Source organism: Pygoscelis adeliae, unplaced genomic scaffold (assembly GCF_000699105.1).
Source record: "Pygoscelis adeliae isolate BGI_AS28 unplaced genomic scaffold, ASM69910v1 Scaffold8, whole genome shotgun sequence".
NCBI classification, from domain to species: Eukaryota; Metazoa; Chordata; class Aves; order Sphenisciformes; family Spheniscidae; genus Pygoscelis; species Pygoscelis adeliae.
Window position 1 is genome coordinate 1544121 of NW_008825260.1, and position 15594 is coordinate 1559714.

General features: G+C 36.1%; 1 protein-coding gene across 1 annotated transcript in view; it reads right to left on the minus strand.

Moving 5' to 3' along the window:
* Positions 1 to 7614: 7614 nt before the first annotated feature.
* Positions 7615 to 15594, minus strand: part of EFHB (EF-hand domain family, member B) — a 16236-nt gene continuing 8256 nt past the window's right edge. The window contains 7 exon segments of the mRNA XM_009329517.1: positions 7615 to 7782; positions 10751 to 10932; positions 11450 to 11656; positions 12024 to 12060; positions 12062 to 12232; positions 13047 to 13201; positions 14619 to 14704. Coding sequence (XP_009327792.1) covers positions 7615 to 7782; positions 10751 to 10932; positions 11450 to 11656; positions 12024 to 12060; positions 12062 to 12232; positions 13047 to 13201; positions 14619 to 14704 — 1006 coding nt within the window.

Consider the following 15594-nt stretch of genomic DNA (forward strand, 5'->3'; position numbering starts at 1 on the left):
ATTCCATGTACGCTCTTCGGTAGAAACGGATGGAGCTGACTGAAAAGTCCCTTCAGACTTTTGTTCTTCTTATCAAAGAAAAACAAACAAAGTCATTTTGATGCCAGTTTTTCTCCTCTTTGAAAAGAAAAAAATGTGCCTTTTCATACATTACTCATTTCTAATTTCTGCACTTTCTCCTATTTTCTTCTCATTGTGTTTGTTCTACTTTCTTCAGTGGAATAAAGAAAAAGAGGAGAGACTGTGCTTCCCTACCTCCTTTCTTTTGCACTGAAGAAGGGAATAATCCACAGAAAATGTGTAACAGCATACAAAACATTAGTTTCTTTTCCTTTCATTCTGAACACGGTCTTTTTTCCCCACCAATTCTGTTAACTGGTTAACCGGAGGGAGAATTTGACACGACATTTGACTTCAAGTCCCAGGGCCCAAAGCTCTTCAATTCATGCAAAGCTCTTTTCAGGATAGCACTCTGCTTGCCTAATTCTCCAGTGAAGAAGCAGTAGAAAGGGAAACAATCATCACTCATCTGAACCATGCCTAGTTTTATGATCAAATGTTTATCATGCAGCATTTTATTCAATAATCTCTCAGTTCTTCTTGTTCTTAAATAATAAGAACAATAATCATAACACTGGAGCATTGTTAGCACATCTCTGACCACCTACAAACACTATTAGGCTGCCTGTTCCTACTATCCTCATATTATCCCTAAGTAAATCATCTGAACCGAAAAGCTGACATACACAATAAATGGTGAGAAATGACTTGAAGCAAAAAATGAGTCAGTAACGAAGTACTAGCACTTTCTGTGACAACATATTCAGGCTAGTGCTATTGTTTCCAGCAATTAAAAAAAAAAAATTAAACAATAGCTATTTTTCAAGTGAGAAATACTTGTTATAATATCTAAGCTTTTGGTCCCAATCTTATCCCTCTGTTACTGGTATTAAGTTTCATGTCAAAGCAACTTTAGAGGTGAACTGTGTACTATCTTAAGCAAGGATGTATTAAACATTGATGATGGTTTAACAAGGGTTAACTGATGGTTTAACAAGGGTTAACTGGTTTATTTACCACCTGTGTGATTAACTTCAGAAAAGAAAACCAGGTCTATGAGAACTATATGCTTGCATGTATGCAAGGACAGTTGCCTACTGTCTTTAGTAGATGGCTTCACAGCTACAACTGCATTTAACGCTTGTCCTGAAAAATGGCAATATAAGTCTTTGTTTCCCTGCCTGTAGCATAAGGAAAAAAGCAAACTTGAAAAGAAGAAAACAAAGCCCTATGCTTTGTTACTATTTTAACTGTAATTTAAGTCCGGTTCAAATGAGGTGATTAATCATTAGCTTGTTTTTTCCTCAGAAATTCTTTGTACCGCTTTGCATTCTGAAAAGGGTGCAAATAAGGACTTCAAAAGAGATGCTTATTGAGAGATCAGAAGACTGGAATCCATTCACACCTGGCTTTCAGTGGTACTGTACTTCGAGCAAATAATTCTACGAGTGCTCTTTTGTTACCCACTGTCGTGGTTTAACCTCAGACGGCAACTGAGCACCACACAGCCGCTCGCTCACTCCCCCGCAGTGGGATGGGGGAGAGAATCGGAAGGGTAAATAAATCCACTGGAATCAGAAGACCAATAAAGAGAGAGAGAGCATTATTCTACATTCCCACTGCAGCTGAACAACAAAAAGAACACTGGCAGATAGCATTAGCTTTGGCCCTAGATCAAGAGACCTGGCATTTAAGAAAGCTAACAGAATGAATCTGATCTTTATTTTCACAGCATTAGCATGAGTTTGTGCACTAATCTAGGCCTATTATAGATGTAAGTGGTAGCTAGATTTCCTTGCTGAATTTATGCAGAGGAAGAATTACATCTCAGTAATGTCTCTCACTAGCAGCTTAGCAATTTATCTTGCTACATGTACCATGGTGGCACTGAAACAGAACATTTATTAAAGCAAAAACAGTTTAACCTTAGGCTTCATCTTCCATCCAACACCTCCGAAGCATTTTATAAAAGAAAACACATAGACTGTCCAGGTGTATAAACTGAACCAAATTCTGTTCTCACAGCAACATGCAAACTGGAATCAAATCCACTGGACTCAGTGTATTTAGAGCAGCAAAGCAGGTCACGGGTGACTATATTTGCATTAAGCACACAACTATGTATGACAAGGTTGCTGTACTCAGCAGTGCCCTCAGTCCACACTAGCCACCCTGTAATTGTACAAAACACCTTTGAAACTACCCCTGCCTCCATGCTTGAAGTGTAGTGAACATTCCTAATACTGTTATTAGGGGAAATAAACTGACAACACAGAGAAAGCTCCTGTCTGCCACTTTTAAATCCATGTTCACTGTATCTCAGAAAAGGTGTTGCAGAATCAGAAAAACTTCAGAGAAAAGTAACATGCCGAAAGAACACTTTGGAATAATTTCTATAAAGGTAGTAGCTAAGCAAGCAGTCCCCAGCCAGGACTTAGGAAGGATGTGACAACGGCCTGTAAATATCTGTACCACTGACAGTGTCTAGAAATGGATTTGTTTGTTGTTTCTTCAAATAGCATAATTATCCTGCAACATATTAAGCCATCAGAAAGAAGGTTTAAAACAAGCAAAGGAGCTATTTTTTCTGTCCAGCGTATTGCCAAAGCTATGGAACTCCTTTCCAAAAGATGCTGCAGAGGCTAGAGTATCACAGAGTTTCAAGGGCAGACTGGGTAAGTTCATGAAGAGAAAGGTGTTGAAGGTCATTGAATATAAAGAAAATATATGTTTTCAGAAAGGTCCTAGAAGTTCAAGTGCTTGAAGCACTGGGAGACTGCTAGGATGAAATACCACAAAGTTTGCCCTGATCTGTTACTTCTCCCTAGTTACGTTTTTGACCCCTGTCAGATGGGACACTGGGCTAGACAGAACGTTTGGGCTGCACTGTACAGATGCTCTTTACATTCTTATGTTATATTCGTTGTTCGCTAGCAAAAAAATAGCCCTAAATTTTGTTATGCATTCAGCCTTGTCGCTCACTGGCAGACACACTCTTAGTAAAATATTCTTATGGGATTGCACGTGTCTCTTTATAATCTGTTGAAAACTGCTGGGAAAACAAAATCACCCCATGATTAACTGGTACCATTTGAAAACCCTTCTGCTCTTATTTCAGTTCTGTGTTCCACCTCAGATTCAAATAAATACTTGACATTTCCTAGAATCTGCAGAAAATTTCAAGGCTTATAGAAAAGTTATTTCTAGAAGTATGCGTTCTTAAGCTATTCCGATTGTCTGCTTTGGATCTGACTTACCTAGTTAAGTATACACCACACGCAAGATTTATTTCTTTTAAGATGCAGAACGTATGGTCCCTATTACGAGAGGAAGAGAGCCCTCACAAGAGCCACATGAATAAAATCTGTCAGGGACACCCAGGCCCTTCTCTTTTTTTCAGATCAGGTCTTGGTTTTGCCATTTTCATTTACGTCTGGAATGAGGAGCGAGCTTTGAAAACATGCAGAATACACCGAAGATTTACTATTTAGGTATTACAGAATTTACCATCTAATCTCCTAGAGTATAATTTCGGAACACAGCTGCGCATACTTGTGTCCTGAGGAACGTAAAAGGTGAAACCACACAGGAAGATGGTGCCCAATGATAGACTGTCAAATGCAAATAACCAGTTTCCAAAGAAATACCTTCTAATGGCAAACACCAACTAATTAGGCTGTATGAGCCATTCCAAAAACATCCTACCTATTCATACCTGTTGGCAAGATGAAGACTTAAATCATATTTCTGGGCACGTTGCCCAAATACCTCCTTTTCTGCTTAGACATCCATTTGAAGTATTATTCTTAGCATAAAGGGTTATCAGCATTTTATTTAGCACCCAAGCAATGACATACAGTTGTTTAAAAATCAGAACACCAAATAAACAAAATTGGCCATTCACTTCTAAGAATGAGTTCCAGGACCAGGAAATTTACTTGAGTCAGGTAAATCACTGAAAACCAGCAATTCTTAGTAATTTTAATTTACTAAAAAAAAAAAAAAAAAATCTTTTTAAGACACATATTAAAGTTATGTAGTAATAATATCAAGGAAAGGTCTACATTTATTTGTACATACATTTCTGTGGAAGACAGTAGGCTGGATCTTCCAGCATCTCAAACACGAGTCATTGCACAGATGAATTTTTCCATTAGACAACAGTAAAAAGAATAATCAAGTCCAACATCCGCTTTACATAGCCCAAGTTACTGCCAAATGAATCACATATTAGCTGTACACTTATCTGTGCTAATATTCACATTCTAGAGATGAAGCGTGAGAAATATAAAATGAATAACAAATAATTTTGCACATTCAATCTTCAGCCTTCTCTTTTACAGGTATTGAAAGTCGGTATCCCTGGCCTGGCTTTTGGGGAAAAGAAAACACTGGCCTCTACCTCTGTAGAAAGAAAGACCTTCCAGCTCTGCCCCTGGAAACCAATACATCTGCTCTAAGATGAACTTAAGAGGAGTTCAATTCATTCGACAGAACCAATTAAAAATGCATAATTATTAAATATGCTAGTCTTTGGAATAATCGTTGTAGAGCAACAGAGTTTAATGGAGAAATAGTGCACAAATATCTGAATGAGCTGTGTCTTTTATCCAGTGTCTATTTTTATGAAAATTCTATGAAGAAAATTTGGCCCAAAATGTCTAGAACTCACTGATTTTTACCACAATATTTACCTTTGTCAGGATTTGCTGTTTACTAGCTTTGTCCACAAAGTCTCAGTCAACATATTTACAATCTCTGTGATTTTGTAATATAACTGTTAATGGAATAAATTCACTCAAGCACTAAATTTGCCCGTTTGCTCTTAGAACACATAGCTTTTGAGCCATAGCGAAGGCTGTTTTGCTAACCCTTTCTGGAAAACTTTGCCTTGGACACGGCCCACTGGTTAATGAAAGGTAGTGTGCTGTCCTGGTTAAATCAACTCTGTACCTAGATAAAGGCAATCATGCTGCAATACAGAAGAAAGCAAACTTTTTATGTTCCGTCAATCGGAATATACTAAAGGAACCATAAAAATCACAGAACACAACCTGCAGCTCTAAAGCCTGTAAATATGTCATTGAATTCACGTATGTTGGGAAGTCAAACAGAAATGAAATACAAAAATCTGCACCAAGCCTCTGTGTGCATAAAGCATTTAACAAAAGGAAACAAAGGACCAAGAAACTCCATAGAAGTTACTGTCTGTGTCACAGCGATTAAAACTTCCAGGGGCCTCCTATGTATATTGTGATGAAAAACAAGCACCTACAGGTAGAATTTACAGCTCTGTTCAGTGATTAATCCTTTAAAGCTTCAGAAGAAGTAAGTTTAGATGAACACTTCCAGTTCATTTCAAACCCCAGCTCAAAAGGAAACCTTTAGTCTGCAGTTAGAAACATACTGGCAAAAAACTAAACCATGATTTATCCGTCTTCTTTATTCTGGACTTATTTAGCAGACTGCCCAAGAACAATGTTAATTCCATTTCACTGACAAAGGAAAAGGTTCTACTGAAAGCAGAGGAATGAAAGTGGGTATCTTCACAGTAGGTTCAAAAAATAGGGTACACAGAATTTTCAGCTGCTGCACAAACACAACAGATCTCTTTTATATATTTTATACATATATACACACATACAGATCTGATTTTTTTTTAATTGTTCCCTGAAGTGAGCTTAAATCTTTCATCTAGAAATTTCTATTGAAGGAGAAAAACAATGTATTTTTTTTAAAGTAATTCTGTCCGATGCTTTTGGAAGCATACCACAACAAAGGTAAAGGATTCTTCCCTCCCACCCTATATGAGAAGAGGAGCTTTAAAGAATTTCACTGGAGGTAGTGAAATCCGGACATAACAAATTCAATTGAAATTAGCAGTACATTCATCTTTCTGTCACGATTTCACTTGGGACAGTCACAGTCTGCTTCCTGCATGCTTCCCAGTGCACGCACAGAGCTCCAGAAAGATGGGAAGGCAAGGCAACAACAGCGCAGCACAACTTACTTTCACAGCAGGAAAGAAGCCGCCTTCATAAAGCAGCATTTCCACCACCTGCTCCCTGGAGATACCAGAAAGCAAATTCTTTCTATTTGATGTAAGACAGCTACTATTAATGCTACAATAATAATGTACAAAAGGGTCTGGCTTGTGGATCTCACGTAACAAGCTAGAAAATTACAAGCTCCTAGAACACTGGCGAAAGAGGAATCTTAGCAATATGTGAGTGCCAAGTGAGAAGAGAGTTACAATGACATTTTAAGGTCATTACACATGCATTCCTAGTATTTAAGATATATAGAACCTTTACTTACACTGTAGAACTCAGTAAAACTTTTGGCTGGCAACATTATCTAATCCTCCAAATCTTACTAAGGTATTAAAGCACTGATAGGTGACAAAGTGATATCCTTCCTGAAATCCTGTATGTTACGAATACATTGGGCAAGGATTTTTCTTTTCAATTAATTTGGAAAAGTCAAAAAGTAATAATTCTGTCAATACCAAACAATTTCCATTTGTTTTATACCAAGCTCAGTACCGAAGGTGAAGAGTGAACATTCCAATTCACAGTTGCAGATTTTAGTATCACTTGCTTTCCATTGTTTATTCTTATTGGACTTCATACATATTCATTGAGATTTCCACAATGATGCTCAAGTGTTCTTAATTTATGAAGATCCCTCTTCCCAAGAAATTGCATTGGTCACAGGTGAACAGTTAGCTCTCTGAAAGCCCTCCCAAACTTTTCTGACTACGTAGCCTGTATTTTTATGTAATGTGCACATACACCTCTAAATATCCATTCTTTTTCCTTGCTTGTGAAAGCCGAACACTGCTACCTAATAGCCACAAGCTTGCATAAAGAGTATGAGCCCTCTGCCACACAATTGGGCATTTATTTTTGCACTTCTTAATCAATTGGTTCTTACAGAGTCTATTTCATGACAACACTTTAGATCCCACACCCATGACTATGTAGTTTCCTTAGTATCTTACTGTAAAGCACTTTGTCACACGAATTTTTAAACATATCAAATAACTTACCACAACCAGATCTCTGTTAGCTACCATTTTGTTGACAAGAAATTATGGAACATTAGAAGCAAGGCAAGATGCCATTCTATGATAATAACCTTTAAGAGGTCTTGCATATCTGAAACATTTATCTTAAGTACTTCCAAAAGTGTCCTTCTGTTTATAAGAGAAAAAAATAAATTAAAAAATGCAAAATGTGTCCATGCTCGAAGTATTATTATTTAGACTTAGAAACACTGTACAAAAGATAAAATAAAGAATATAAGATAAATATTAGAATTCCATTCACAAACATGCTGTATCCTCTTTTATTCCTATGGATATCAGCTCCTAACTGCAATGATAGCAGAAAGATTCATATATTTGTGGTGTACCCACTATTCAGAAAGACAATAAACAGTGAATTCCAGTGAATTAAACACACCTTATTTAAAATGTTTATTGTATTCAGCATCAGAATTATGACTGATGTCAATTTAAATAAATGTAAATGCAATGCCCAAAGACTAGAATTAGCAACTAATGTTTTTTGTGTGCGATACATGTATTTCATCCAGTACATTCCTGATGCTTTCTACACAAACCTCTTCTTTCTGATATTTCATACAGGTTTGCTTCCGTATCTCTTCAAACCTTTCATCTGAAGTGTTCACACCAATGTTGTGGAGAATTTGTGCAATCTACAAAATAGTACAATTAATGTAATTCTGGTCAGCATTTTCTTCAAACTATATAGAATATGGCTTTTACATACACTAGTAATGTCTATTTGCCAAAGAATAGTTTCCCACTCTTAAATAAAAACTACAGACCACATGCTGCATCCTTAACCAAAGGAGTTTCTATTTAAGTAAATCTGAATATTATTGGGATGAAAGCTGTGGTGTACAAAATGGTCTTTAGTTAATAAAGTAATGTTGATGTAACTTCAATATTGGAAAAATCAAGCACAGAAGATTCAGGGTAAAGTAAATGTTTTTTAAAAGCCCTAAGTCAAGTCCTGTTTATCCATTGTATTTTTACTGTTTGCAGTTATCGACATAAATCAGATTATATTATTGTCTGCATTTCACAGAAAGAATATTATACGCAAGATCTTCAGTTGGTATAGATAAATGGGTGAAGTGACTAAAATGAAATGGTTCACATCAACTTTGGGTCTTGCTATAGTTTTACACCAAAGTAGTTCAGCAGAATTTTTTTTTTCCCATATTTTCTCATTTGGATGCTTCCTGCTGCATGCCTCATTACACAGACCTGTTGACTCATTAGAGGAAGGTGGCTTTAGAAGAATATTGACATGACTTGTGCTTTTGTTAGTATTAGCAAATGTTTGGCTTCTTCAATTGTATTGTGTGTGTGTGTGCATCTGTGTTATATTTATGCTCTGGAGATTTTATGCATGCTTTGATAAAGTAAGACCTTTAACACGGTCAAATCAACCTTGTTTGTCATCGTTCTCTAAAACCGTCTTTTGTATAAACATAGGCCTGATCCACAGTACAGCAAATCTGCAGCTTCATCTTAGCCAATAAATCTGTGACAGTTTATGCCAGCTGAAATTACAGGAGGAAAACATGGACTGAATTTTGTTTCTTTAAGCATAGTTGTTGTTTCAGTTAAATCAGTAATGTTACTCATGAGGAAAACAAACCAGACTTGATCTAATGTTTTCAACAAGCTAGTGAAATTTAGAAGTTAAACGAAAAGCAATATTCCATTACAGGATACCACTGCAGGGACCATAAAGGCCTACATGCTTTCATAACTCAGTTTCACCATATTAAAATACAACTCTGTCCTGGCTTACCAACAGCCATAAAATAATTACTGACTAAACCACAGACTATCAAGTGTGCAGAAGGGGTTAAACTGACCCTTACCTATTTTCAACATGATCATGCTGAATACCAATTACACACTATTATTCAGTTACATAACTTCTATTCTCTTCAATAGACTCGGATGAATTCCAGTGAAGAAATTAGCAGGCCCTAGAACTATTTTGTTCTTCTGCAACACGAAGAGTCACTTCACGAAACTGCTTTATAGTCAGAATTTGCATTCATTTCTACAGGCCTACACAAAAACTGGTAGTATTAAATGACTCTGGGCTTTCATATAATAATATCATTAGTTATTACATGTTTGAAAATATTAATTATTATATTAATCACTAAAACACTGAAACAGTCCATTTCATGAGTATAGGGTGATTTAACACACTCAGAGGTGGTTCTGTACTGAACTCTGTATAGCCTGTATAGTCTACAGTGGAGTATGACATCTCAGGCCACATTACAACTTCAGAGAAGAGTTCTATCTAGCGCTTGACAGGTATAATGGGCTTCTCAATGAAGCATGAATTCTATTTACTGTTAGCTATATTCTGCATGCATGGATTTCCTGCTTCAGAGCTAGATTATAAAATGGTAAATGCTCATGTGCACGACATTCTGACAAGCCATTTTATGGATATGAACATGACACCACACCTTTTACATCCCCAACCACTAATTAGCAACATTCTTTTCTGTAAAATATATACTCAAGTTCCAGATCCACTTTCAAATGTGACAATATTTAATATGACTAGTAGCAAGGGAGAGGTTGTCAAGCCTTTTTTCATTTTAGATTGGAATTTCACATTTTGTTACAATCGTCTCATAAATTGTACTTCAGGTAATGAAGTCATCTCTAAGTATTTTTTCACTAGAAAATGCATAGAAATGTAGAAGCAAAAGAGTAAACAATACTGAAGAAGGAACTCTGGGCTGTGAGATAACAGAGTGGTAGCAGCCCCCGGAGATATCAGATGGAAAAACCATAGAGTCCCCAGGTAAGTCCCTACAGTCTCATGTCCTACCTTTCTCTTTAGAAATAGGAGATGGCACAGCATTGGTGTGTGACTCCCTGTATACTCCATCACCGTACAAGTCCTTTGTAGATCTGAGCCTACGACCCTGACTCAGCAGAGCATTTAAAAGGTGTATTCAGGCAGGTTGCTGAATTTGCCATTAGCAAAACCTGCAACTTTCTTTGAGGAGAGACACCTTGAGTAAAATTTTCCACTGAACATCCCTCTGTGATAGAAACTAGTTTTACACACCTGTAAAAATCTTCTTGTGGGGCTTTTTAAGACAGCTACTCATAGAATAACTTAGGTTGGAAGAGATCTCTGGAGATCATCCATCCAACCACATAATTAAAGCAGGGCTAACTTTACCATTAAACCATGTTGCTTGGGACCTCGCTCAGTAATTTGAGTATGCCCAAGGATGGAAGTTTCACAACTGCTCTGCTCTTCTCACATTTCAGAAATGATGAGTCATAGACTCTTAAGCCCTAGATTAATTACCAACCCTCATTTGACGCAGCATTTGAGCATGTGAGTAGCAACAACCTGATGTACTTCCTTATATTACTTATTGAAGTTGGATCTCAATAAAATTAATATCTACCACCTTTATGAATAATTCTGAATGTGAAAAGTACATATTTTTCAGATAGTTGAATGGATGTAAAGAAAGATGGTAATGTTGCAACAATGAATTTTACAACCTGTTTATTTGATAATATGACTTTCCAATCCCACATGGCTAGAGGTACATTTATCTTGGAAGAATATTCTGAGGAAATGCACTATACCTCTGCTTTTGGCCTTGTTTTAAAAAAGTCGCTTTCATACACTCCCTTTTGACTCAAGACAGAAGGGAACAATAATGCATAAGCATTGGCCTCATCACCATAATTAGTTCTGTCACTGATGCAGCGAATTTGAGGAGCAGGAATATCTGAATGAATAGTTGGAATGCTACACACTGGATAACCTGTGGAAATCAATCAACAGGTAGCATGGAAAAGCCTGTATGTAAAGACAGTGCCAGGAAGGATAAAACATTTTGCGTGAAATGAGAACAAATTTGATACTTCGTCTCACATAGGTTCAATAAGAATTTGTATAATTTTATTCCTCATCTCTTTTTTCATATTTTTAGAATTCCTAGCTTCAGCTACATCAGGAAATCTTGCAGTAATATTCTAGCACTTATCCAGTACTTCCAGCTAAAAACATTTTTAGGTGATTCCAAGAAGATATTGTTCTCCTAAAGTTACTAGCATAATTTCTCAAAGACATCTAGATTAACTTTCACGTTTTGAATGGATTAACCATGCCAAACATCCAAGCCATGCCAACTTCCAAGCCACAATCCTAAACAAATTTAGTTTAGATAAATTAATTCACTATTGTACATTAGTAGAACCTGTAGCGATACTTTTAAAATTTGTTCCTGATTTTGTCTTAAATAATGCTCAGAAGTGAGAAGTACAGTCCACTGCACTTACAGGTTGTTGGGAAACCGCCTACTACAGCATTATACTGAGAAGAAATTGTTCGATAATTTGCAAATACATGGTCTGTTGATCTTGTAAGTGGTTTTGGTGTCTTTTCTGAGCTTCTCGGTTCCTTTAACACAAGATCTTCCTGCTTCAGCAGTGGCTCTTCATTTGTCTTTGTGTCTTCAGGCAGAACAGGAGCATGTAGTTTTTTCCCTATAAACAAAAGTTATGGTACAGCCAGGATTTACTACCAGCACATTATAGACTAAGAGGTAAAAAACATTGCTTGAATCCTTGAAAAACTATAAAGTACATAACATAATTAATCTGCATATCTGATAATGATTCTATGAGATTTTTTACTTTCTCCTGGTTTATGGGACATTCTCAACATGCAACACAGAACTCCAGGGTTCTGAAATACATTTGTATCTGAAGCTCTGCTGGGGGCAGGCAAGGGCTAAATGCACTCTAAATCCTACCCTTCTAAAGGAGCACCTAAGTTGACACCAGCAATGTCCTTTCAGTAGCTGTTGTAAGACCAAGATCATCTCCACAATTCCCCAGTATTGTCATCAACTTTTTGTAATTATTTTTTCTTCAAACTCCTTTAATAGCCATTTTGTCTTTCCGGTTAAGAAAGTTTGCAAACTCCACATAATTAATCAGACCATCTTTATTCAAATCACAATAGTCAAACAAGGAATCCAGGAGCTCATAATCTACATTTAGATTAAGCTGAAAGCAGGACTTCCACAGGTTGCCCTTGTCTATCATTCCATCATCATTCTATTGTAAATAAAATAAAACAGTTGTTATAAGAGCCATTACAAAAAGGCTCCACCAAAAGGAACACATACATGTATGTGTTTATATATACAGATAGATAGATAGATAGATAGATATAGCGCCAGGCACACCATTTCAGAAGAGTAACATTGCTGAGTACAAAAAGAAACCCTAATTTAGAAATTAAAAATCTGAATATAAAAGTGTCAATAAATAATTTTCAACTTCAGTCATATAGTGATTTGAAATTAAAAGAAACTCAGTATGACAGGGTATTGTGACAAGATAATTATCTAATCATAAATGTTGAGGCAAAGCCAAGATTTCTTTTGAAAGTAAGGCATCAATCATTCTGTATACATTTCAATTAATGTTACATACGAAATGTCAATTATAAATTTTTTTCCAGCGAGAAAAAAAGAAAAGATATGAAATTCTGATGCTTGGTGACTCAGTCAAAAAGTACAGCTTGGAAGAAAATATGAACATAATCCCTTCAACCGTATTTCTTTTAAGAAGAAATACCAAATTTTGAAGAGCAAAAAATGCTATTATTCCTGCTCACAAGTCCCTTACTTGCTGTTAACTTGGATACTTCAGATACTGTTGTGAAAGACTCCAAATACTGTTGTGTTTAATTCCATAGCATATCACAGTATATTAAACATATAATAACTATGAAGTTACCTTGTCTTTATAGTCCTCATCTATATTTGCCTTGCTATGCTTGTGTTTCTTCCTGTCTGCGTGTCCATAGCCCAGGACCACTAATGTCACACACTCCTTTACACTTACATTTTTTCAAAGCACTAACCTTATCATAATGCCTGAATGCTTCTAGTAACATGTCAAAATTCTCATAGTTAGCTTTCTGCAAACTTTGCCAAACTGCAGACAAGACAGCTCTCTCTCTGTCTTTACCATGGAGGAACTCACATGGAACCTGGCAATGAAGAAGATCACCAACTCCTATAAAAATAAACACTTCCTCAATTAGTTGTGCATATACAGAAAAAGGACATTTTAAAAAGTGGCTTACAGTCTTAAGGAAAAGGAGAATTTCAGTTTCGAGATGCTGATTTTCAGCACTGCTGAACATATGATATGGCCATTTCATTAAAAGATCAAATGGTCCATATGACGATTTCTCTACTCACATGCAGTTAATATCAAAAATTTTGAAACATCTTAATATAGCTTCACAAATCCATCCACTGCTTCCAAAAGCTTCTGACAGCAGTAAGAGTTACTTGATGTCCGGACAGCTGAGAGCAAAAGAACATATATTATTAATCTATCACTTCCAGTTTGTCATATTTCAGGATAGTTACAAGAACCAATGGAAAAGTCAATGTAATATTTCAGATAATTATATACCACTGATTTCTAGAAAGGCAACGTACTATTTTTGTGTTACTCTTCCCATTTTCTACATATCCTAACTTATTATTTTTTTTAAACACTTTGGCACACTAAGCTACAGTCTTCATCCAAGTCCCCAAGACACCAAGGTCACTTTCTAGAGTGCAAGAAGTTCATTCAGGGTCCAATAACAAATAGGAGTAGCTCACCTAATCCCTGTCTAACAGCAATGTACATGCATTAATTTCTACTTGTTAATAATGATTTTTTTTGTTCCGTTCCTTCTGCTGTTCCTTATAGGACAAGCATACCTACACATTTAAAATATTTAACTTTATTACCCTACATAGTAAAGCATGTATAAAAGCTTATGCAGAATTTGAACAAACCTTCTCTGGTCTTGACTAATTAAATAACTTTGAGCCACTTAAATTTTTTGCTGCCTAACTATTCACTGTATTCCCTAGTCATTAAACATAATATTAAAACACCATCAATCCCAACATTGACTATATGAGTTGACTAGTTTTCAAAATTTTGTCATAACGAAAATTAGTAATTTTTTATTTTCAACCTGTTTTCTATCTCTCTTCTACCTTCAAAAACTTATTATTCTTATTGATTGCTTGTTATTTTTACTCTTTTTATAGAAGTGCTGGAAAAATCATTGAGAGGAAAGACACATAATTGATTTAAATAGCCATTTTAACTTTGTCACTTAGATGTCAATATGAGTTTTCTGCCATTTCCCATTTTGTTTACATTCAGATACAGAGGCTTTATAAGAAAAAAAAAAAAAACACCACATGAACATCAAAACCAAAGTTTCTTTATTTCTGACATTTTTTTTCCACTAGCAATTTCAATTCTTCCCAAATTTTCCCTCCAAAAATTTAGTGTCACTGTTAAATTTTTGTACCTTGCCTCTAAGATTTTGGGAAAGTTTTATACCACACAACCAACAGTAATTACTTCAGCACAGTTTCATCAACAAGATAAGATTTTATTCTGCCCCTGAACTTACCATATTCATCTGGACAGAGTAACATTCCAAATCTATGGCCTGGGGGAACATTCAAAGTTTCTGCTATACTGTCAATAAGCACATTTCTTCGTTAATTGTCAAATTGTTTATTAATAGCCAAAATAAACCCTATACTATTATTAAAAAAATATGTGATCATCTGTTATATAATTAGGGATGATATACATAGTTCACCTGAAATTTGTTTATCAGTACTTTGCTTCAAAGTTGCCATTCCAGAAAAGCATCCATTTATAAACCTGTTTAGAACATTTGCTGTGCATAATATAATGCAACCAAATGTAAACATTAACTTTTTGAACATTTATACTCATTAAAAGGAAAAATATTCTATGCTAAAATATTTTTTTTTCTAAGGCAATGACAGAAATGGGTGAGAAAAGTCCTTATAACATACTAGTCAAATAACAGGAATGTTTAGGACAAAACAGTTCTGGTTTGTCCAACTTAGTTGGACAAACCAACCAAACTTCAATACGAATTGGAGTCAAAGGCAGCCAAGTGGTATGCCACAACTGATATCACTAATGTATTTTTCTCAATCCCTTTGGCAGCAGAGTGCAGGCCACAGTTTGCTTTCACTTGGAGGGGCGTCCAGTACACCTGGACCCGACTGCCCCAGGGGTGGAAACACAGCTCCACCATTCGCCATGGACTGATCCAGACTGCACTGGAACAGGGTGGAGCTCCAGAACACCTGCAATACATTGATGACATCGTCGTATGGGGCAACACAGCAGAGGGATTTTTTTGAGAAAAGGAAGAAAATAGTCCAAATCCTTCTGAAGACCAGTTTTGCCATAAAACAAAGTAAGGTCAAGGGACCTGCACAGGAGATCCAGTTGTTAGGAATAAAATGGCAAGATGGACGTTGTCAGACCCCAATGGATGTGATCAACAAAATAACAGCCATGTCTCCACCAACTAGCAAAAAGGAAACACAAGCTTTCTTAGG